At 35.7% G+C, this 26,165-nt stretch overlaps 1 protein-coding gene across 2 annotated transcripts in view; it reads right to left on the minus strand.

Annotated features, from left to right (window-relative positions):
* FAM135A (family with sequence similarity 135 member A) overlaps positions 1-26,165 on the minus strand; it is a 79,437-nt gene that overhangs the window by 12,896 nt on the left and 40,376 nt on the right. Inside the window, exons 5-17 of one of the 2 annotated variants that reach the window (XM_054279324.1) lie at positions 23,858-24,000; positions 23,672-23,742; positions 23,184-23,357; positions 20,886-21,012; positions 20,377-20,530; positions 17,499-17,576; positions 15,295-15,344; positions 13,411-13,566; positions 7,813-7,886; positions 7,372-7,526; positions 4,827-7,128; positions 2,655-2,815; positions 909-1,000 (exon numbers count right to left, since the gene is read on the minus strand). In XM_054279324.1, the coding sequence (XP_054135299.1) occupies positions 909-1,000; positions 2,655-2,815; positions 4,827-7,128; positions 7,372-7,526; positions 7,813-7,886; positions 13,411-13,566; positions 15,295-15,344; positions 17,499-17,576; positions 20,377-20,530; positions 20,886-21,012; positions 23,184-23,357; positions 23,672-23,742; positions 23,858-24,000 (3,737 nt within the window). The remainder of the gene's footprint in view (positions 1-908; positions 1,001-2,654; positions 2,816-4,826; positions 7,129-7,371; positions 7,527-7,812; positions 7,887-13,410; positions 13,567-15,294; positions 15,345-17,498; positions 17,577-20,376; positions 20,531-20,885; positions 21,013-23,183; positions 23,358-23,671; positions 23,743-23,857; positions 24,001-26,165) is intronic. The other variant, XM_054279325.1, reaches the window with a different exon arrangement.

The raw sequence follows: 26,165 nt of genomic DNA on the forward strand, positions 1-26,165 counted from the left end.
CTTGTTTGCAAGTGAATTACTAATATATACAAACCACAGAATTAATCTCAACTGTATGCTATGGATACAGAAGCAAAAAGATTCAAAAAGAATCAGCCAACATTAAGGAGAAAAAGTCTGTCAGCAGCTATTAGGCTCAGTGGAATCCACAAATCAGAAAGTCTCACAGCTGCTGACTGACACAAACTATAGGGCTAGAGAAGAGAAAGCCTGGCTTGGTGCCTGTCCAGCCTGTTTCACAAAGCATCCCAGCAGCTACTGCCAGAAAAATGCTTGTGCACTTAATGAAGCTTTTGTCTGAGCCACTGACAAGACTTTGTTCTAGTTCATCTCTAAAGTATGTCTAATACAATATGTAATACGCACATACACATAGACAAAAAGTAAAAATTGGTCTTTTGTGCTTTGGCAAGTTTAATTCATAAGAAAAAAATAAAATTCACAGAAGTTTAACACAAGAGGTAATTTGATATTTGTTCAGTGTTATGATGTAGATCTTGCAGAATGCTGACAAAAGAAAAAGCAGCAGGAATTTTGTATTTCTCAGATCCTCTGAAATAACATATCTCCCCTCTTGCTACACCAACAGTTTTCACTATTACCATTTTTACCACTAGTACTGAGCATATTTTATCCCCAATCCAAACTGCTTATGCTGAGAACTTAGGAGGAGCAGTACACACAACATATTGGTAGTAACAAATGTTACCCCTTAAAATATTTACCTTCAATACCATACAAGATTTTGTAATTACTTTGACACAAGGCACAGATCAAATCATGGATTCCGTGAGAATACAATAAAAATACACAAAATGTGGTAATCACAGTAGTGCAATTAAATAAATGTCTCTGAAGGTTTACACTGTTCATAGTTTTACAAAAGTTCTTTTTTAGTTGGCAAATACCTGATTCCTTTCAGACATAAGAAATTCAATTCTTCCTCCAGGCAGCCCTAGCTCAATGTAAGTCTTCACTAATCTTAGATCTGCGCTGTTACCTTCAAAAGAAAAACAATCAAGAGTTGGATTCTGCAAAGTTAACTAGCAATAAAAGCACTCAGAATACTGAAATGAATCTCTGGCACAGCTTTATATTTAAACACAGCTAATTATAGCCTGAGCCCTAATTAAAATTCAGTGAGACTTTGAAAGATAAACTACAATGTCAAATTAAGTGACAAAATGGTTTATGAAAATGACATTTGAAGCAAACACTTCTAAAAAAGCAAGGATGTAGGAAGTCTTGTTTGATTCTGTCTTAGCCTCCAACTGATACATAGCACTGTGAACATTACATTCTTGGAAACCTAATTAATTTTGATAAAGCAATTTAAAGAACTCAAAGTGAGCTTAAAGAATTCAGTGAAGGAGTATTTCATAAAATGAAAAGGCAGAGTGAACTATCAGCAGATAAAGATACTTTTAGATACTGTGGTACCCAAAACAACAAGTGCTAGTTTAACTAGTATCCTGAAGATTTTTCCACATCAGTAGTCATGGATGTTTTTGAAGAAAGGGTAGCCTTTTTTGCCTTCAAGATTTTTATTTACATCTGTCATTTATAGGAAATAGCTTGTATAAGCTTGCCATTTCATAAGAAAATTCTAACTATGTGGACTTTCCTAAGGCTTCAAACACATGTTTTTTTAACAACAGGCTTCTTGGTCAAATTAACTTTTGTGCTGCTTCTACATGCAATAGCATGAGAATATTTACACTAGTAAGAGGGAATACCTCTGAGTCCTGTTTTTAAAAGTACTTAACAAAGGTTGTTTTCTGCCCAAATGAGGAAAGAAAAACTATGCTGTTATTTTATTTTTTTAACTTAGGAATTTGAAAAATGAACAAGGTGCCTGTGCAGTGTTGGTGCAGTCCAATACTCTATTCTACTGCCCTCTTGTGTTTCCTTACATTGTTAATTTAAGAAGTGTCTCGAAAATGCACAAAAGCTAGAGGGGCTATTGTTTCTTAATATACATTTATGCTTTGAACTAAAAGCAGATTAATATATTCAAGCTACTTAAACTTTTATAACCCTTGCAATTAAAAAGAGGTTTTTCTCACTTCTACCAAAGTAGAATCTTTGTCCTTGGAAATATTCAAAAACCCAGCTGGTTTGCATCCTGGGCAATCTGCTGTAGACTCTGCTCTGAGCAAGGAAGTTGAATGAGACAATTTTCAGTGATCCCCTTCACCCTCAACCACAGTGTGATTCAGTGACTTAACCTTTTAAAACTTCATAAACACTTGACTGTGTTTTTTACATGTACTATTTCGTTTTCCTAACAAGATGCACATATTTCATTTTTCTTGACAAGACAGCAATTATAAAGAAAACAGTTTTGCCATTAACTCCATTCTATTACCACAACATGGACAAATTCCTTTATGACATAAAAAACTGAAAGATGCACCTGATGTGAACTGTGGCATTAAACAGATTTATGTCCAGGGAAGTTTTATTAAAGACAGAGAATTCTTAATTTAAAACATTTTATAGAACACATTGCCAAATGTAGCAGTACAATGTCAGATTCCCTTTCCCTCCACTGAGCCTATTTCAGGTGTTCAGTTCAGAGTTTGAATGCCCAAAGCGAAATCTCACTGTAATCTGAACTGCTTTCTTGTACAATATCACATTTCCCAGCATACCATCTAGGCCATGGACACAAACTATAAGATGTACTCCTTCTTCTGAACACTCATCATCTTCCATACTGAAATAAGGTATTGAAGAAGCCAGTTGAAAAACATCACTATACATAAATCCAGGAAGTTTAAGTTGCCTCAATTCTTCTTTAGCCTGTAGGAAACTGGAACAAAAAAATACTTATTATACATTTACTATTGCTAGATAAATGTGGGGCCTTCCAAGATACAGTTTTCTACTGTCATTTTGCTTTGTATTCTACGTAGTTAATATGAAGGAAAAGATATTTATCAAATTACTATTTTCACAAAATAAGCCATTTCCTCAGAACATTTTTACTGCAGATTCCTACAGCCCCTTTTCCTCTGTAACAAAAATATCTCAAGTTCTACTCTCTTCTCATCTTTGCAAACTCTCAAGTATTTCTGAAATCACTAAAGATGATGCGTTCATTGTGGCCTTAAGCAAGCAACAGCTTTGTTTCCACACAATAAAAAAATTATAGAAATTATAACCAAGTGGAAGTCAAGATTAAGATTTTCACTGACTTTTGATAATTCTTGCCAAGCCTATTTCTTAGGTCAGAAGAGAGCTGGAGTCAGTGCTGTAATGTCTCCCCATAAGGTTCCTGTTGTAGGCTGAAAAACTGACACTCGCTTCCCAAACAGCCAGATCAAAACTTCTGATCTTTTACCTATTCTATGAAGGCATACCCTATAAGGTTTTTAATAGCTGAGATCCTCACATGCTAGGAGCTCCTTGGGTTTCTTCCTCCGTCCCTTTCTTCTACTTGTTTAGTTTTTGTGCATGGCCTTCCTAATTGCATATCAGTTTCCCTGCAGCACATAAAGCTTTATCCTTTCTTGTGCTTCCTTAATCCATCTGTTCTGCATGATCCCTCACAGTGTCACGCTGTACCCCATCCTCTTCTGCCTGCTCACTGTTTCCCTCCCATTCTACCTTTTGTTTTCTGTTTTCCCTGCTTTATCTTTAGCTCCTTCCTCACTAACTGGCAGGAGCAGGCCTCAATGAAGTCAGCCTGAACAGAAACCACTGCTGACAGCTGCTCTTATCACTCTGCAACAGAAGCTACTTGACTTTGTACTCAAGGCATGTTTCCTGAACACACCAAGGGTGGTTCTTTATGGAGCAGACCATACCCTCTGGATTCACAGTTATCTCATATACCAGGAGACTCTGCTTTTCCTACAGCCAAGTCCTTGATTTTATTCCAAGCTCCCTTTTATTGTTACAGAACAGCCTGAGTAGTCTCTGCTCTTCATCTTTCCCACTGCACACCAGTACCACCATATAGTATTTGAGAACCTACTTTTCTGGCCACTTCTAACCTGTTTTCCTCCACCTGACTGCTTACTCCTTCTTTCTGTTCTCAAGCTGCTTTTCACAAACTATCTGGTCTTTTATCTCTTCCACCTGCTCAGCATTTGTTTCTACCTCTCTTTTAAATTTTCTCTCATTGCAACATTTTACTTCCAATACAACACAAACTGCTGCTTCACATGTTTATTTAGCAGCAGGAGTTTATCAGGGAAACTCCTATGTTTACAGCAAGAAGAGGTACAATCTGGGATCCCTGACAATCCTCTAAATTTGGCTTTCCTGGTCTCCAAACTGCAGTGTAATTTAGAGCACTACGGTCTCTGAGGTGTTACATTTTTGATATTTGAAGTTAAGATTTAAAAATAAGGCCATTACCATAGCTTGCATTACACATTTGCTTCACGTAACTAATCTGATGGACAACCAGTTACACAATGTTTTTTGGATTTGTTTTTAAAGTCAAAGCATATTTTGCCAAGCTGGCTACTTTAACAATTCCTATTTCATAAAACACCATTTTTATGCTCAATAGCATAACGTTTTTTACAACATCATTCTTCAGCTGGATGATTATTTTTTAAACATAACAAAGAAAAATCCTGTTTTACTTGTTTTTCAAACCACATGAAACTACAAGATAACTCACAGAAGTGTAGTGCTAAGACACTTTTTATCTGAACATCTAGAACATGCTGTTACTTGGGCATGCTGAATCCACAAGCCACAGTTCTGGGGCATTCTACCCAGAAGCCCAACCATGCTTCTTTTCCCCTTCTCTATTATATTAACATAATTTCTAGAAGTAAAAAGTTCGTTTTAAAACAATCACTTACGCTAACATTTGAGGTTTTGGGGAGCTTTCATACCAGGAAACAGCTGAAGCTGAGCTGTAGGATGTGCTGCCTGGCTGTTGTGTAATTGCATCAGATTTGTTCTTTGAAGAAGAGGTAACATTGCAGGGAGAGTCTCTTAGAGAAGAAGGGAAAGACAAACAGCCAGGAGTACAGACAGGGGGCACAGGCATGATGTCTTGCAGGTGTCCACTGTCAATCACTTCAGATCTCAGGACTCTCTCTCCTGCTAAGCCATGATCCTGGTCAGCACTGCACGCTCCATCTAATATACTATAATCGGTTTCTTCATAATACCCATTTTCAATCATTTCTTGATCCTCCTCTTCCTCCTCATCTTGTTGGGAAGAACAAATAATTTGTTTTTCATATGCTTCCTTTTGAGGGCTAACAGGATTGCTCTTGTTCATAGTCCAAATATCTGAAATATCTGTGCTGCTTCGAGAGCCAAAATAGTTTTCAACAAGCCCTTGCTTTACCATGTCAGCACTACCAGTTGGAGAAGGATTATCTGTACCAGTTTCACTTTTAGCTCCTGACAGTTCTTCAATTGTGCCCTTTAGTTCTAAGGGCTCATTATGTTCTCCTTTTATTTTTTTAACTGCTGCATTTACAGATGAAGAACCTGAAACAGCAGATGGCTCACCCATACAAGTTGTTTCCAAACACAAGTTAACTGTTTCTTCTGTAGCTCTAGGAGGCCTTTCAAGGTCCTGAGGGTCCTTGCAGGTTGCACCAGAGCCTGTTTGTGGGCTGTAACTTTCCACATCAGTAGGCGTGTCCTCATCTGAAACAACCAAGTGTAACAAATCTTTTTTTCCTGAGAGTGAGGAATGTATAGAGGGAGTTTTGTTATCCAAGTGCTCTGAACACACAACAAGCTGTTGCTGCAAGTTGGTGTTTGATGTTTTACTGTCATCACATTTTGGCAAGTCAATTGCTCCTAGATCCAATACTGTTTTGCTGTCACTTAGCTGGCATTCAGGTAAAACAGATATCTTTGAATTCTCATCAGGTGACAGCTCATCATCATCTGAAGGAAGTGAATTTATGGATGTCAGGGATGACTGTATTTCACTTACAGCGCTTGTACTCTCAGTGCAATGGCTTTCGATTGTATTTTTTATTGCACAGTCTGGTTTTAGTAAAGGCTGAGGAAATGCTCTCTCACCATTGTGTGCACTTTGTCCATGAACATTTTCAAAAACATGATCAGGGTTGGGGTGAGTTGCAAAAGAACTTGGTTCACTTTCTACACCTGAATCTGAAAATCTAGAAGAGGCATACGTCACACTAACATCAGGTAATTTAGTCATGTCTCCACTTGCAGAGATTTGACTTTCTTTTGTTGAAAGAGTAGGTGGATCGCTTTTCATTTTTGTCAAGATGTCACTGGTATGCTGACAGTTTCTCTCATGGACCTCTTCCTTTTCAGGCATGGGGTCCTGTTCTCCCAAATTCAATTTGTTTCCAGATCCTGAAGACTGAATATTGGGTGTCAACAAATTCTCTTTGTGCTCTTCATCTTGTGGAAACTTAGCCCACGATCCAGTGCGAGCCACTCCTTTCTCCTCTTCATAAAGATTCTTATCACTTGCTTTGACCTCAGTTGTCCTGACTCCTGAGGAAGCTGGTTGACCTCCATGACAATCTTCAAGCGTACCTCTGTGTTGTGAAGCACCATCTGCTTGAGCAGTTCCAGAACCTGTCTGGGAGATGGTCAGTCTATCAAAAATTGCCTCATTTTCACAGTGCACAGGACTACAGGGACCTGGTTGGTCACCTTCAGTCTTGACAGCCATTTCATCATATGGCATCAATGGAAGGTCTCTTGGAGTTATTTGCCTGATGCAGGCCTTTGTATCACAAGGAATTCCACTCACTCCAGGGTCCAGCCCCTCATTAGCACTGTACGAAGGCTCACCCTCTAACCTTCTACAGGCATTTTCCAGTGCTGCACTTATCAAACATTTGTATCCTACTAACACCACAGAGTCCTTTGAGTTCTGTTTTACGACTTTTTTGGTGTTTTCAGCTTTCATTGTTTTTATGAGCTTAGCAACCTTAGCTTTGGATTTATTTGTATCTTCATTTTTCCCTTTGAAGGTTTTTGTTAGCATCTTTTCAGTTTCTGAATGCCAAAAGACAGAGGCACCAGCAGGTCTCATTTTGAGTTCTGGGCTACTAAAACCAGCAACAAAACCTTCTTCAGCTTCTAATTTATCCAGTTTATTGGACTCTGCCCTTGGAACACTCTGAGCTACCAACCAGGGTACATCCAAATCTTTCAAAGGAAAAGGGGGAAAAGAGAAAGTATGTTTACATTAAAATTATGCAGATAAGTAATGCTATAACACACTAGCAATTATAGAATTTTACACATCCTCAAAACTTAAGGTAAAACCCCATATTCTATCAAGTAAATGTAGTTCTTTAAAGCCAGCAAGAAACTTATGAAAAAATACTCAAGTTTTACATAATTTTGCTAATTTCTTCAAAAGGAAATTGTACTGTGAGCTGTGTTTACCTTCAGTAATTGAATCTAAATACCGATCTTCAAAGATAATAGGCAAGGAGTTCATATCTCCATCTAGTTCACTGCATTCAATAGGGAGGGGTGGAAGAGAACTGCAGAAGGAAATGTTTTTGATAGCTGCACACACCTGTAGATGACTTTGAGCACTGAAAAAAGAAGCAGTCCTCCATGAAAAAAACAGAACTATTTATTTTTACATTAACAGAAATTACCAATAGTTTAATTCATTTTAGTAGAAGCTTTTCTACTAATTAACTATTAATAGATTATTTAATAACTCCTTATATAACTACCAGTACTTTAAATCTATATTGAGAACAAAAGTTTCTCATTAATTTCTTATGTATTTCTGCAATGCTACTTCTACACAACACAAACTATACAGTAACAGTACTACATGCTATATAGTGTGCAATTTCAAAGGCTACTCACTGTAGTTCTTGAAAGGCAAGAGCAGCTTGCCTAGGATGCTCAAAGCAAAAGAATGCTTCAGCAAATCTGCGCACCTGCAAGACACAAATGAAGGTAGAGCTTATTTTACCTTACAAATAATTTTCAAAAATCCACCAGCATTCCTATGCATCAGTGTATCATTTGTATGTATAATACAGACAGTTACTTTTTTTTTCAGTTGTTCATTCTGGATGGGTGACACAGACAAGACTAGTGACTGAAACAATTTTAATTTGTGCTCTGGATAACTGGGAATTATATTAGACTCAACTGCCTGCTGAAAATTTTATTTCCAATAAATCAATCATCCAAATCAGGTTCAAACAATAATGCATAAAAATACTATTGGAATTTTCAATTGGAAGAAAGGAAATGACTCTTCAATTCCCACTTCTGAATGAGCCTGAGTATTACCTTCAGAAGCAGAAACCCATTACATATTCTGCCATCTCAAAATATACAGGAGTGTTTCAAACTTTCTGTAAGTATCCTCTAGCCCACAGTAAACTACTGTGCAAAACAATCTTTACTTTGCAAAGATTTCAGCTGGAAATTATGAAGACAGTAACAGAATGTATATTAATTATAAGCACTGTATTAAAGACTTAATTGTATGTTTGAGGTCAATAAACAATACAATACTGAAGTGATATTTATTAACACATAGGAGTATATTTTTTACCATCAAACATGTTAAACAATCAACATTTTACCATCAAATACCTGCTAAAAGAGAATGTGAATGATACAGCAATTTGCTGCAATTGAAAACATAATCAATGTACTGAAAATGTAGTATCTAGAAACCCCAAAGGTTTTGTACAAGATTTCTCACATTTCCAATGTTCTACATAAATACTAATTCAATCAATATGCATTTTATTTTTGCAACTGCCAAATTACCTGCATCTAAAAAAAGCAAAACAAAGAGAATGTGCAGTGCAATGGTTGTTGGCAATAGCTTGTTTGTTAACATTAATTTGGTTGTATCAATTTAAACAAAATTTCTATCCCACTTAGAGAATTACATGTTAGTCTACCAAATCAATAATTTATTTACCAAGCACCTCCTGACCTCCTACACTCCTTCAGTATATGCTTCAGTATACTCTGTCTTCCCCTTAAATGACGGAACTTCCCGAACAGACTGGGAGTTTTCAGTGTGAAACTGGCAACAAGAGGGACGACCTCGCTCAGCTCCCTCAGCTCTCTCACTCAGAGCCTCCCCCAGCATCTGCCCCCACTCCGAGCACAAACATGGCTCTCTGAAAATCTTGTCCATGAACTGGCAAATATAAGACTTTCAGGACCACATTAACTTTGTTCAGAGATGAGCACTTGCATGGGAGTTCATTTTCCCTCCTGATACACTGCCCACTATACTTTTAGAGAGAACCACTTGGATTAAGTTCTGTAGCTTCTACACCTTTTTGTTTTCTTAATACAAGTAGAACTGAGGAAAATTTTTTCTAAGGTGCTAAAGAAAAAACCCAATCCCAAATCACAAACATTTTTTCCCCCCATCTCTAACTTGCAATAGAAACTGAAAGTCTTGTCCCAACCTCCCGGAATTTATTGTACTGTATTACCTGAAATTAATCTTAGTCATAACATCATCTCTGAATAGTCATGGAAAATGCATTGAAGTAAAAAGAAAGCACACAATTCAACAGTTATTTGTAAATGCAACTTCAGTCTTGCCAGAACTCAATTTGCTTTCTTTCAGAATTTGTTGTTATGAGTTTATACAGACACATGTGGAACAAGAATTGATGTTCCCAAGTAATTTACTGCATTTTTCCTGCTGTCTTTTCTAAACAGACATCTATCTTGCAAATACATGATTTTTTTCAGATAATCCCCACCCCCTTACTCAGGAAGGAGGGACTGTTATACAATAGACTTAACAGATAATTTTACTGCTTAAAAACTAGATTTTAGAACAATTCATCATGAAGAGTGGACATAATCACTTTAAATTAAGCAATCTAAAAATTAATTAAAGATCCTAATCAACCAGGTTATTTACCAAGCACTTCCTGGTAAATATAGTTACAGGAACATTGCCAAATTAGTAGATGTCTGTGGTATATATCAAGAAATGGGCACACAGATGTTTCCCAGGAAGCAAGCAAGGTAGTTTTGAGTTTACATGAGAGCACTTCACCACATAAAGTAACTGGAGTTATATGGCTAGTAGATCTTTAGAATACTACACTCTCTCCCATGGAAGATGACGATATTTTTTCTTTTGCAATAAATCCCATTTGTAGTTAAGTAATTCCAGTGCTTCTGAAGAAAATCTCAATACCAGCTCCAGACAGCTCCACATAGAATAGCAAGGGTATAAAGTTAGTTGAAAGCAAGCTCCTAAAGCACATAAGAGCTCATTAATGAGAGAAAAGACCCCCAATCAACAGTAGTTTATTATGTTTAATAGGTGCTTAACTTACTGAAGGACTGAGGCACTTGCTAGGACACTGTTAACCAGGCTCTGCAGTACCAGAGTGACTGCCAGCTCCGCTAATGATGCAGGAACCACTGACTTGGGCTGACTCCACAAGGACTTTGCAGGAGGAAATTGCAGCTGCTACTCCTAATCTCTAGACTTCCCAGAGGCATGGTTTTTATGGCCCTCCCAATGGGAACAGAAGAACTGTGTATAAAAACTGCTGTGGAATACATATTGTGTGTCTGCATATTTATGAATAGCAGTCAGAGGTCTTAGTTTACAGCACTCCTATTTTAGGACTGATCAAACTGAAAGAAATAATTTTGGAAGAATATATTCAGACCTACCAGAAGATGTCACTACAGAATAAAGAGATGAACTAGTTTAGTGTTCAAATGTTTTGTAATATCAACTAACATATTCTGAGCAGTGTTTTCAATAAAATACATTTCTAACCTTATCAGGTTGATCAGTATGATCCATGTAGTAGATGGATGTTCAATTTTAAAGTATTCCTCACTTTTTAATGTAGGGCTTTTCCAAGTATTTGAAAATAGTTAAATAGTGAAACACTAGAGTAAACATAAGTAAAATTATTAAAATAATAATTTCAATAGATGAACAACTCTTCAGCAGAAAGAGTTTATAAACCAGTTTATACCTGGTTTATAATCATCTGTGCAGAGGGTGAAAGTCATTTGACCAAATACAGGTGGCAGGCCTATCTAAGGGTATTTCAACACAAGTATCTTAACCACTCAGGTAATCACTCCCTAAAAGAGTTCATTAATAAACAGACCCAGTGAGAAATTTCCTGTGGAAAGTATAGTCTGGAAATACTGCAAGAAGAAAAGATAAAATGAGATTTAGCATCCAGTTGCGAACACATCAAAGTATCCATTTCCAAAATAAAAACGTTTCTTATTCCAGAAAGGACAGGTCAAGTCTCTTAAGAGGAGAATTAATGGGTCATCTTCAGCCTGGAGAAATGGAGGCTCAGGGGAGACTTCATTACTCTCTACAACTACCTGAAAGGAGATTGTAGCCAGGTGGGAATTGGTCTTTCTTCCATGTCCCAGGTGAAAAGGTAAGAGGAAATGGCCTTAAGTTGTGCTGGGGAGGTCTAGGTTGGATATTAGGAGTTTGGCTTGACCTTAAAGGTCTTTTTTTTCAACCCTAACAATTCCATGACTCTAAATGTCAACATATAGTCTCCAAATAGGAGAATTAGTAGATCATCTTTTAAATGTCAATTAAATCCAATAACCAAAAAACCTGCATCACTTGGTATGTGCAGATAATGGCTCCAGTGGAACATGCTCATCAATATAGATTTCCTGAGGTATGTTTATACAATCCCTCTGAATATAAATTCTCAAGATGTTATAAATAAAAGTTACAATTTATTATACTAAGCACTGCAAAACAAGGTCCAAAACCAACAACTGAACACACTCTTAGAAAAGGCTGAAATTTAGCATCTCTTTTTCATTTAAAGGTTTACTGAATTTATGGATTATGAGTTCCTGCTCTACTGCCACATGGGAAGCCCAGTGGAGCAATGGTTTCTTACATATATTTTAATTACATGTATTTGCAAAGTATTCACACAAACTCATATAATCTTGGAGTGCAGAAAACAAGTGTCCATTTAAAAATGAAGTAACATCACATTGTTGGTTCTAAGTTGGCTCAGTCAGCCTGCTTGCTTTCTGCTATCAGGCACTACACAAAAATGTAATTTTAGGATTACCCATGCCTTGCATCTCCTCTCCAGTCTTTGACTGATTATAGAGTATCTGCAAAGTACAGTGACAGGTAACAAAAGGAGTGAGCATAACAGCAAGTCATAATGATGCAGGGCATGCAGATGTGTAATCAAATTATACTATTTTTTTTTTTCATAGGGAGGAAGGGAACTCCTATTTGAATTTTTGTCAAACTGGAAAGCATCACAGAAATACCTTTAATATGTGCAATGTCTCAATTCCCATAGTATAGTGAAATACTTGGATTTATACTCCCTAAAACAATTGCAGGAAAACTCAATAATTAAGGCATTTATGACCCAAGGAGGATAACTTACATCACAGATTTTAAAAGAACCACATTTAAGAAGATAAATACATAATAATTAGCAGTGTCTTTTCTGGAGCAGTAAAAATTCCTGTATCACTTCTTCCTTTGGTTTTATTAAATATAAATTTTTACAAACACTAGCATACCAGCAGCTGAATGCAAATGCAGGCTAAATGAAACAGTATTCTTGTTTCATACCTTCCACCAGTTAACTTGAGGGATTCCCGTATTTATACAAAACCCACAGAAAGGTAAGTAAGATTCATAGAGAGACAATAAAATGACACCTTTCTTATGGCTAGCACATCAAACTAATAACCCTTTGCATTCTTTCTGAAAGATTCCATTTATTCTCCATAACAGGCTATTTCCACAACCACCATTTCCTCACTAAACAATGTGATTTATCAAGGAAGAGCAATGCTTTAGTCCATACATGATTATATTTCACTATGGGAAGAGCACTGCTGTGGTTCTGCTTGCAGAGAGCCCAGAGCAATTGCACACACCCACAGACAGACCAACAGCACTACAGATGGGTTAGTACACACACACACACCTGATCATTTCACATACCCTTCTTTTACAAATTCTCATGTAAAAGACTTCTCAAAACTTATTAACATCATAAATCCTTAATTCAGAAAGAAATATACTTTGTTTATGATGTAAGCAGGCAGCCTATATGCAGAGAAATAAAATGTAGGGTGGGCACAAGACATGGCTCCCACAGAAAAGTATATCAGTCTGCACAAATATATGTTATTCCACATCCTGCAATCTGTCTTCTAAACTGCATTTCATATTCAAAAGAACAATGAATTACTTGGTTCATAAACATAAATAATATGTTTTATGCATTATATTCCAGCAACATTATACATTATATACAAGGTAACAAATGAAATGGAACAGCTCCCTTTACAATTCTAACCAGCTTTCCAAAATCTAAATAGAAAAATGGTAATCTGGAGGCTCATTGTGATAAACATTGCCATAACAATGTGTCCCAGTAAACATATGAAGGTCTCTGGGTCAATACTTACTCTTAAAGTGTGATGCTCTTGTGCTAGCATAGCTGTGACCTCCTCTTGTAAGGTAATGACCTCCAGAAACTGCCCCCAGAGAGCCATCAGAAGTGAGCAAAGCTGAGCAAGATTCATATTTATAAGTTCTGCCAGTTCATCAGGATTTTCCATTTTCTGAAGTCGGGAAAAAATATTTATGTGATTCACTGATGAAACCATAATGTACACACAGGAATAATAATAAAAATGAATACTTTATCTTAGGGGGAATTTTAATTTAAAAAGCAACTTTCAAATGAGAACCATTTAAACTAAGTATCAAAACTGGATGTCCTGGAGTTTCTTCAAACCAAGACAATGGATAAATCTATGTTAAAACAGTAATAGATTATTTTATGTTGTGTTAAATATTTATCCCATTGCTTTTTAGAATTAGGACTCCTGTCCAAAAATTAAAGCAATAATTCCACTTATGGCAAAGATAACTGAGTTTAACTGTTGTATTTTCTAACATGTAAAAGTCCTGTGTGCCTGAAAGGAAGAAGAATCAGGAAACCAAAAATGGACAGTTGCTATGTTAGTCCAACTTTGACAAAATCTTAAGAATTTAATAAAGATATCTCCATTTCAGAATAGTTATTACTCATAATAACGTTTATAAGATGCTATGTATCTACATACATTTTATGCATAGCCAGGAAGCAGTGTTATAGCACAGCCTTCCAAGAACCAGATCACACCAGGACAAATTTGGTGTGAAACAAGTTTTGCTTTCTTTACAATTTAATGTAATCCTGTGATACAGTTCCACAGCAATTGTAGATAGCTAGGCTTATGTTCCCTGCCATTTTAGAAAATAACACAGTTTTTCAGAAACTCATTGTAGGCCCATAAGGCACTGAGGCAAAGGGTTTAAAATGAAAAGACAGTAAAGAACCAACTCTAGCAATATTACAGAGCTAGTAGAAAAAAGGATTGGGAATATAGAAACAACAACTTAACCAATAAGAAGAGAAATAAGAGAAACTTTTGGTATGAATTGTACAAAACAGAATGAAGAAAACAAAATGTTTAGCAAGCTAAGGGAGAAATTAACGAATTCAGAGAAGCTATGTAAATACAAAAACTATTTTAATACATAAAGTAAGATTATTGGTTGCCCATAGAGAGCTAGCAGGGCTGAATTTGTCTCCAGTTATACAAATTACATCCTTTAAAAGGCCACATTACACTTTCTGGCAGTTATACTATTACTGCAGTACTAAAGGTGAGCTTCCAAGCTGGGCCCACTTGCCAGCAAAGGGTGGATAAACTTTCAAGAAGTTTTAAAACCTGTCCTTCAGACTTCACCATGACCAAGAAATTGGTTATTCAGCTGGGGCTAGCTCTGACTATGGAGAGAGACGGGGAGACAAATCTAAGCCATTTAAAGCAGACAGTGTTTCCTCAAGAATGTAGAGAAACAGGAAAAGGAGACAGCATCAGAACAAGTGCTTTTAGATGAGGGGATGACTTGCTGAATCTCCTTTTGTAAAACTTATTACTGTTTGATCTTGCATCATTGTTATTTGATAACATCCAATCCCAAAAAATCTAATTTTAACTGCAGAAAATTCAAAGTGTGATTTTCATACAAGTAATCCACCTTTCTAAACTTTCAGTTTCATGACATAAATAGTTACACAGCTACCACTGACACACCAAGCCACCAGATCAACAGTTCAGTTTTGGCGACAATTGCGCAATTTCTCTTTGGAGGAAGAGTTTAAATAAGTGCTGGGGAAAAACATAGATGCTGTCATCCCTGAAACAAACAGTTTATTCCCAAGTAGCATATAAAATCAGCACATTCTACTTTTATAGTTATTTCACTTATTTAATACATGAAAAAAAGCCCTGTACCTTGACTTCTTCACACAATTCTGTAAGACGAATTTCTACATCTATGTTTTCTGGAAAGATGAGAGGACATACCCATGAGTAATGTACTTTCCAAGTTGCAGAGTGAAACAAATTATCTCACAAAACAATTTTAAGACATGAAAAAGAATTCATCAAATAAAACTTGAAGCCATATTAAATGCCACAGTTATTAAGTAAACTATAAACTTCCATTAAAATTCTTCATAGCAATTTCTGAGATTGAGGACAGAACATAATTAAGAAAAAAATTTGCAATTATCATGATTGCTTATCATGACACCTTGTGAAGGACAATTTTCTATTCAAAATTAAATTTGAAAATACTGTAGTTTAGATGATACAGTTTTCAGATTATCCAATGCTATTCAGCAATAATGTCATCATTTCAAACCAAGGTAATATAATTCCTCTCCTACCAGATTTTCTAGAGAAGCCTTATTCCCATATCATTTTCCTAAAGGTATATAATTTACAAGATACATGAATATAAACACAAATCTTTAGCTGTATGAGGAATTTCTTTAGTTAATTAAAGTGTTCTTTAAGTGATCTCTCAGTAGCTCAATGTTAAGAGCAAATCAATCTAACACAGTATGGCAGCTTAAACTGGATCTGAACTTTGAGTCACTCATTTATGAAGAGAACAGATATATTCCTTCACAAAGATATTTTTCCTTGTTAAACAGCCCTGTTTACTTTGGGGGAGTTGATAAATCAAATAGTAATATGGTATTATGTTTGATTTCCTTCTACATCTGAAGTATGAGTAATAAGGGAACAATTAATAAACCCTAAAATTGCCTGTAACAAGAATTTTTATTTCATTTTTGAAACACAGTATTAAGGACAAAAATGTTCAATATTTCTTGAAAACACACAGCAACAAAGTATGCCTTGAAAGCCCCAACAGTAACTTCAGGGTATGGATAATGAACAAAGGTGTACAGAACAGCAACAGCGTGTATACTCAACTTCTCTCTAATTATGCCACCTATACTTGGTAAGTATATATTGATTTTGAACTAACAGCATTCATCATGCTTAGGTTTGATCTTAATGCCACACAAATTAACTCACACAACACGAGTTCTGAGGAAAAAAACAAATTGCAGAAATGTATGATGTTCTCAGAAACAAGCTGACAGAAGTTGTTCAAAGTATCTACATGTACCTTTTGCTAAACAGCACTTCATGATAATTTTTCTGAAAACATGTGAAAATAATTTAAGCTATAATACTAGTTTTGGTATGGCCACACAAATCTTGTCATTAGTGAAAAAATTAAATGGTTTACTTATGAAACCATACTGATTATTTGCTTGTCACACTTCAATTGAGAACAGGCTTGTGGAACAAGATTTAAAACCCTGAAATCTAAAATCATTATGGAAAACCCCTAACTATATTCATACCCCAATGCTATATTAAAAAGAGAAGACAGAATAGAGCTAACACAACACAAAAGGAATTTAAGCACTTACATTCTATAGCAGTAATGTTAACCAGCAAACATTTGATGCAATTTTGCTGGCTCTGCTAAAAACCAGTTTGGTTTCCTTTTTATATTAAAACCAAAACACACTTATAGATGATTAAAGTAGTGACCTGCTATTCTATCCTTTTCCCAACAGAAACTTCCTTGTGCTTAAAGAGCACTGTAATCTTTTGTCCAGCATCAAGCCCACACTGATGCTCCAGAGGGAGGACTGGCCCATGTAGATATGGACAAATGCACCCTAAACACTGACAATGTCTTGGTAGTGTTTGGAAGAATTAAATCTTGAGATACCAGAAGGAATCTGAAAAATTTCTCAGAAAACGAAGGTATTAACTACCTTTATATAGCTAAAAATCATAAGTCTGTGTTGCATTAAATGAAGCTATAATTTTAAGCTATTTTTAAAATGTTGATGACTGACTGAACTTTCACTCATTTTTGTTTAGCAAAGTAGAATAACACTAAACCAAAAAACAGCAATGATGTCTCATTTTATCATCTATTTGTCAGCCTAAAATTTAGTAGCTCAATTTTGCAGACTTCAGAGTTCAACACGTTTGCTATGGCAGAATATTGAAATAGTTTCTCTCTATAAAAGGAGTAACATTTTATATCATTAATAAGAATATATTTTATAATATCAATAAAAATCTGAGGGATGATATCACCTGCTTTGGAAACATACCTAGGTAGGCGGTTCTCTGGGTTCGTGGATATTTTCTTCTGAGAAGGCGTTCATAAAGGACCTGCATGCTGGCCTTGGCTAGTTACAGGGATTGTACACACATGGCTAGTTACTACACTCCTTTTTTCACCTGTGACTTATTATTTGCCTTAAAGTTAGTAAAAGAGCTTATTGCTAGCCTAGCAATTAGTGCAGTTAGATCAGTACATGAAAACAAATCATTTTAGGGTAGTTTCTAGATTAGCACTTGTGATGCACATTAAGATAGTGTTTTTTATTTCCTGAAACCAGTAATATTTAAATGCTCAATTACAGTTAGAGTCTAACAGCTGTCTTCACATGCTTCTGCAAAATCAGTGCCTTGTGTTAAAATTTTATGACAGAGAAACAGCAAAGCAAACAGAAGAAACAAAATTAAAGAGAGAATAATTTTATCTTAAACAAAAAAGTGATGATTCTGAAGTTTAAACAGGACTGCATATTCTCTTCTGTAATGCGTATTTAAACTTCACAGATAAAATATCCACTATAAAAAAGTTAATTTACTTTAAAAATTTTTTAAAAGTGCAAATTACAATTGTGTACTTTGTGAAGTCTAGTGAGCCTCAATTTTTTTACAGAAACTTAGCAGAAACATAGCTTTTTTTTTGTTAACTGCCGATGGATTTTAGAAACATTAGTGTTAATGGCAGGTATTATTTTTCATAAGCAAAATGTGAGTAATAATTAAAGCTTACATTATTAGTACTTCTTATTATATCAATTGTCCCAATCAATGTACAAACAAAATAACCAAAGTAAATGAAAAAGATATTTATAAATATGAAAAAAACAAGTAATTCTAGCACAGACTTAAAAAATGAAAATAAAAAATTAAACCCACAGGAAACAAACTGTCAGTAGACTATGTACAATGAATGTTAAATCTAAGTTGTCATCAGAGAATAATTTCTCTTCAGATATTTATTGTGAGCATTTCTGTTCAAAACTACATTCCTAAAAATAAGCTAAATTACCCATATAGATGAGAAAAGGTCTGATTCAAGTTCCACTGAAGCTTGTGAGTGGTTTTGGTGACTTCAATGTGGTTGTAAGATACAACCCAATATTGCATTGCCAGTATGCAACTCAATGGCAGCTTTTTCTATTACACATATATTTTGAAGAAATATTTTAGGGAAACTGAAGATCATATCTAAAACATTTAAGTATCGAGATTTAGTCTAAGCCTATCCTTAGAACAACAATAGTGCCATCAAACTCAATATATTGAGTTGATAAAGCAAATCCAGAGAAGGGCAGATAGCTGGTGAAGGGTCTGGAGCACAAGTCCTGTGAGGAGCAGCAAAGGGAGCTGGGGTTCTTCAACCTGGAGAAAAGGAGGAGGCTCAGGGGAGATCTTACTGCTCCTCTGTAACTGCCTGAAAGGAGGTGTAGCCAGGTGAGGGTCAGCCTCTTCTCCCAGGTAACAAGTGACACCAGAGGAAATGGTCTCAAGTTGTACTAGAGAGGGCTTATATTGGATATTAGGAACAACTTCTCCACTGAAAGGGTGGTCAGGCATTGGAACAGCCTGCCAAGGGAAGTGGTGGAGTCACCATCCCTGGAAGCATTCTAAAGCCTTGTGGATGTGACACTTGGGAGATGTGGTTTAGTGGTGAACATGGTGTTGCTGGCTTAATTGTTGGACTTCATGATTTTTAGAAGTTATTTCCAACCTAAATGACCCTCTGATTCTATGGTTTGAGAAAATGTATATTTTCACCTTACAAGGAAAACTAAGAGTTGAGTCACTCCTTTAACAAGGTGTTTCCCTCCATATCAAAACTAAGATAACTGGCAGAAAAGTGTAGCAGTAACTGTAGCAGCATTTTTGCTTCTATAAAGAAAACACCTCAGTTTCTAGTATTTTTCTATGGACAGATTTGCAATACACTTCCTGAATTTTTTTCCACGACAAATAGCTTGGTATTTTGTAATAAAGAAGTGAAACATTCTTTCTTTGAATCACTAATTGACCACACCACGTTTTTAAAATATCTTTCATATCTCAATCACCAATCTTACTGTTTCACTGTGCTTAGTTTTGACACTGATAAAATTAAACAATACAAAAATAAGTAAGTATTGTCTACAATCCATATAAATGCCAAATGATCTTTTTTTTCTTTAGTAGACCATGAGTAAAAGAAGTATATGGTTGCTGAGGAAAAAGTCTAAATTGTTGTTTACAATGCCAATGTATTTTCCTTTCTTACTTCCACTGCTCTTCTAGTTCACAAATCAACGTTAGGCTCTCTAATATATCTTCATTCTACAGAAAAGGAATGTACATGTACATTTCCATACATTACATGTAATACATTTGTAGTTACTTTTATCACATGTGGTTAGCTAGAAATCTTCATGACAACTAAGTCTGCTTAAAAAGTTAAACTACAAACTAACTAAGCTAGAATCAGCTTTTTCTTGTAGGTCTTTTTTCATGTAAGTTTTCAGTGAAATATTCTCCTCAAAGCTTACAGAATTTAGATTTTTGTACAAATATCCAATGTTTCCTTACAACAAACAAAGTGCAGGGTGCTACTTGGATTAGGAGCTTCTCTAACTTTCTCACCACTAAACACAGTAATTTGAAAAAAGAGCAAATCAAAACCAAGAAGAAAAATATATATTTCCATAGATTAAGGCTGTTATCTTCTTATTTTATTAGAGATGAGATAGTACTTGTTCCTTTTTCTTCAGTTATTAAATTTCAGATCAGTTTAAGCAAAAAACATTTTAGATGTAAGAGATATGCCATCAATGACAGTTTAATCTAGAAGAGGTCTTAGAAACATTCACAAGAAAGTGATAAGTTTTCTGAAATTGAACATACCCAGTTCAATTCGGTGAGAAGAGGGGAGATCCTTGGTTATTGTAATGAAATATCTATGTAACCCTTTGAAAGCAAGCAGCAAAGTGGCACAAAGTGTATAGTGGAAATTATAAGCATGGCTGAGGAAAGACTCTGAAACAACAAAACTGCAACCCTAGAATAAAAAAGAAAAGGCACATATTAATTTTGTATAATAAATGAAGTGTTAGCAGAATGACTAAAAAGATAAGCAATTGCCTCTTTTCACAAACTTGATTTTTGTTTTCAATGGATTGCAAGACATTAAAAAGGAGGTCAAACATTTAATATTGTAAGCTTCCCACATGTACGTTCCTGAAGCAGGTAACATAGTCTCTTGGAACAATTTTTCTCATTTCCCTTTTCATATGCCACCCCAAAACCACTTTCACAAAGTCCATTCTTTATCAAATAATATTCCTGCAGAAAAGATAAAATTCACACCTCCCCACAGAATACAAATAAAATTTTAAACTGCTATTTAATCTTACGTCTGCTGATAATTGTTTTGTGTAGTTATTGCCAAAGACCACGCTTTCAAGAGAAGGAATCACAGAGTCCCTGTTTTGTGCTGGTGCATTCCTGTTCAACCACGTACTCTTCACTGGGCGAGGAAAACTGCAAAAAGCACAAATGAACTGATAATCTGAACATACTGCGCCTCATTACTTCCAATGCAAACTTCAATTAATTTAAACAATATTCCTGAAAGTTTACGCCAGAAAGATAAGTTTTGAACTATACAGGTATAAAGCATTCCGTTTCTGTGGATTTTGCTGTGAAGTCTTCTGTGAAGACTTAACCTCTTAAAAGTGAAGCAGTAGCAGGAAGTTCAAAGCTGTTACACAAACTGACATTGCTGTTTTCCTAAAGGATGCCTGACCTCTGCCTGCTGAGGAGGAGTTCAGGAAGAGGATTCCTGAACTCCTGGAAGAAGAGAGCATCCTGCAACAGGAGCCTTGTGATAAAAACTAGGAAAAATGAATGAAAAAATGAATGAATGAAGAAAGTGGAGACTATTAGATAACAGGCAGAAATAAGCAATTACAGATTAAAGAAAAGTGTAAATTATACGGGAGTCCAGGGCTGTACCCAAGCAGAATTATCTTCTCTTTCAAGGGAAGTGTTAACACTGGTTAACAGTTCCCAACAGAAGGTGAATCTGAATGCTACTCAGAAGAAGAAAACACTCAAAAAGTGGCCACTCCTTGGAAAGGGAGATGTGCCAATAAAGTGAGCACGATCCAAACAGAAGACCAAACTGTCACCCATGAAAGCCCAAAGGACAAAAAGGAGTGGTATCTGCAATTCTCAGGTTTTTCAGAAAGAAGCACTCCAGAAAAGTGAGACAGATATGGATCCAGCAACCATCAAGTATTTGCTACATGGGACAGCTCAGCTGAAATAAAACACTGTAAATTTAAAAGTTTCTTCCTTTCCCCATCATAAATGACAACTTGAATACTTAATTTTGTGGACACAGCAACACCCTACTCTGAAGATAAAAAAAGCAGCATAGAATTTTGTTTCAGTATCTCCTTACACAAACTACATTAAGCTGAGGTTTAAAATTAAATAGCATTACTCTATCATCACTTGAAAAGCCAGAAACTGAGGAAAAATGCATAGAAAACCACTCAGATTCACTGCAACTTTTGAAAAAGGTCAGTAGGGACAAATATGTTTCTGCATATAAGTTAGTATAAAAACCTGTTTTTCATTTTCTAACAAATGATCAATATATGTTAAATGCCTGAATCTCACTTGTGGGACAGTGTGATCATGTACATTTTACATACATTATGCTACTTTAGGTAAATTTAAAAGTGCATTTATCAGATTATGCCTTCAACAACAACAATTTCCACCTTCTCAGTACTTATTTCTTTCCCAAATAAAGCTGTGCCATCTCTTCAGATGTGTTAGCTCATTTACTATATAACCATGTCTAAAACACATCACCAAAACAATTCAAACCAACTTGCAGGGGGAAAAATGACAAAAAGCGATGAAAGTCAGCTGAATCCTCCAGACCAGCCCAGCCCTACAGCACAGGACAGCTGTCTAACACACTCAGAGATAGTGCTTTCCACGATGTGAAGTCAGGCACAAGGAGTGGGAATACCTGAAGCTAGAGGTCTGGGCATTTATGGCACAGACTGGCCTTGAATATGAGGAAACTTGAGGGCAGTAGCATGGAGTATTTGGAGACCATGAAAGAAGGAAAAGATAGATATGCTAAAAAAAAGGTGTGCAAAGAATACTTCATATGAGTTACTGACTGTACAGCCCTTTTTCTCACAGAGAGAGATGCAAAGTAAACAATGATTGCAAAGGTTGACACCAGTAGATGAAATTAAAAGGCTCCAGCAAAAAATAGCCAAAGTATATTTTAAAGAGAGAAGTTAATTCTCCAGTTCCTTTTACTGAATAAAAGTCAGTGTGTATAGTGTACAGCAGATCTTCCTGATTAAAAAAAGTCATAAATTGTTATACATACAAACATACACTTACAAATAGAGATATTTATACAATCCTCCACTTGTCTGGCCTTGGGCATTCTCTCTCTTCTACACTACACACTCTTATTTCTAATTAAAAACCCTCAAAACTTGTTTCAGAAAATTTTAAAAACAAAAAGTTTCTCATCTGTCTGGACACTGAATTCCAAAATCATCATAGAAAACAATACTGTCCATAGATTTAACTCCTTATTAAGTATTCTGGTTTTATAACATTTCCAATTGGACAATCAAGAATTGATTTGCATTTTATTAGTGAGAGATTACCTTATCAATGGCTGATGCAGAGCAACCAAAGAAGCATGGACAATAACCGATATGACAGAAAGGTGGAAGTAGTCAAACATGACATTGACGTAATGATGAAGGCCCTGGTGGAGGTTAAAGTGCAACTTTAAAGTTCGGCTACTAATTGGCTGTAGTGTGCTCAGGTCATCTGGTCTAAAAAGAAATCAACAGAACAACATACAATTAGAACAATCATATTTAAAGTGCAAGTTATTAATAACTGACTCAGACAGCAATTTATCATAAGTCCATACTTTGGAACACAATGGCATTTCCCCCAGAGAAAAAACAGTTAGAATGAGACAAACCAGTTATGAAATCTTAAGCGACTTCAGCATTAGATTTCTTTTTTACCATCATTTATGTCTAATATGAACAAACTACATCTATAAATAATACAGATTTAAACAGATTAAGGGGTTAACATATATTCTTGCTTTAACAAAATCTTCTATATTTAAACTTACGAGTAGTCTGTATCCGTGAAGTGTAAATCTAATGTTAGCAGAAAATTCATTTCATTAAGCGACTCCTCAATCTACAAAGAAATTGTAGAAGCATGAAATCTTTCAGGTCCCTTATTTGTACTAACTCAAATTGTATATAACAAAGCCTAAATTATCTGAATATAGTAAATTTGAACAGCAGATTACCTTCCTCTCATCTAACAGCATTTTTATTTTGAAAATCATCACATCATTCACAGAAACTTCCTCATTTTTGTAAAGAATCTGAAATGTTTTACTGCAAACTATATTGTCATGGACTGAAGCGGGAAAGGCAAGATCTGTTGCACCTGAAGAGAGAAAAAAGTATTAATTTTTATTTATTTGATAATTTAATCTTTTAATTAACTATTAAAAAAGAAAATTAATCATTTCCATCAGCTTCATGATTACTATTAAAATTGTAACAACATCAGTAATGTAAGTGGTTTTCAGTCAGTGACTGATGAAGTTTGAAGGGGTACATTTTGTTTCAAAGAAACACTATCAGTATTTTTAATATAATTTGCTTTTAATATAAGTTCTGAAGAATTTTTGCTTTGTTACAAATGAAAGACATTCTAGGCATCAAAAATTGCAATAAAAATCTTGAATTGTCTTCTTTCATCTAGCATTCATGTTAATTTGCAGGTTTTAACCACACTGAAAACAAAATTACCTACAGATGAGGCAAAGAGGTTAAGTGACATATACCACTCCACTGAATCAATCAAGACCAGAGAATGTTTGTTCTTTCTTTCAAGACCCTTGCATCCTACTCAGGCCAAACTAATACCGAGCTTATCACCTGAACCTGGCGCTGCACATGGAATATGACACTTCAAAGGCTACTCATCACAAAGAGCTCAGAAAAGTGTGATAAATGGTTGGGGAATCTTTTGCTGAAAAAAAAAAAAGAGTTAAAAGACTTGGACAAAAAATGAGAAAGGGAACGATTTAAAACAATAACTGAGGAAACATCATAATAGCAAAGGATTATCACACAGGAAGTATCACAATGGGTACTATCCTCCGGAAAAAACCTAGAAGAAGTTTGAACTTGGAAGAACAGAAGTAACAGAAATACTGACACTTATAACTCCTCTTAAAAAATGGCACAATAACATCAATATCTTCCAAGACAAAATGTCTTAGAAATCGTGTAAATGAGGGTGCAAAAGATTTTTTAAATTCTTTTGATTCTTCTTAATAAATTACTTCAAAGGAATCCACAAGAGGAAAAAAAATCTGCAGTTTTCAGTCTACAGCTTTGGGTCCTCTGATAGAATATTACTACCCTTGGCAAACATTCCCACTCTTAGTAACATCTTAATTCAACTTGTCCTCAGAAATGTACAAATACTGGGTTTTGCTGAAGTGTTTTCATACATATCATCAGTTTAGGTATCCTGGACAAAGTGCTTACAAAGGCTGAATCATTACTGTGTAATTCCCCTATGAATAATGCCACTTTCAGCTTACATCCATCTGTGTCATCTGTTACAGCTGAAGGGCAGAGCAGGTATGGTTTCACTTGGCACATAATCTGATATAACTGCACAGCATCAGCAAAAGGGATCTCCCACTCCTGTCCGAAACAAAAGAAGTAATGGAGACAAATGGCTGAGGTCCCACTTGCTCTGCAGTGTCCAACCCTGAGTTGCAGCCCTGAGCTCTGCTGACCTCAGCGGAACACAAACCAGCACCCCCAGGAGAGAGAGAGGAGCTGCAGAGCAAAAGCTGAGTCAGGAACAGGCTGAGCCACTTCCACATGGGGAGCAAGGTCTCACAAACGTGGGGTCATCAAGGCAAAACTGCTGCCTTTTAAATCAAAGATGCACTGACTGGCCAGGACTATTCCTAAGCTTCTATCCACACAAAAGGCTGTTTCCACAATAGAGGAGAAAAAAAAGTGGGAAATTTTTTACTCTTGCATATAAATGACATATTTACTCTTACATATTCATTACTCTTCTAAATATATATTTATATTTAGAAGATAATTTACTCTTGCATCATAAAACCAGACACCTCATTCCTTCCTAGTCTGCTTTCACTGGTTTTTCCTCTCCCTTTTATTTTTCTCTGAAAACTAGCCATGAATTTTTGAGAGAAGGAGGAATTCAGAACATCCTCAAATCTGAAACAACATCATAAAGGCTAAAAATAAATATGTTTTTCTTCTCATTTTCTACAGCACAACTACACCTTCCTTCAAAGTCCAAGAATAATAAAAGACCTTCACAAGACTGGAGCTAAAGCAAGTGAATTGCTTTATCATATCTGTAATGACACTTGTGCTGTGTCCCAAGCAGTTCTCATGAGCTACTAAAAGATGTGAAAAATGGAAATGGAAAAAAATACTTATTTAAATTACTGGAGGACTGCATGAAGAGCTGGGCAAGGGGTGACAGGAAATAAAAGTGAACTGGAAGAAGAGGAAAAACTTAAGACTGTGTATTTGACTTGGGAAAAT

Source organism: Melozone crissalis, unplaced genomic scaffold (genome assembly GCF_028551555.1).
Source record: "Melozone crissalis strain CALT ecotype California unplaced genomic scaffold, PUWL_Pcris_2 ptg000027l_1, whole genome shotgun sequence".
Classification (NCBI taxonomy): domain Eukaryota; kingdom Metazoa; phylum Chordata; class Aves; order Passeriformes; family Passerellidae; genus Melozone; species Melozone crissalis.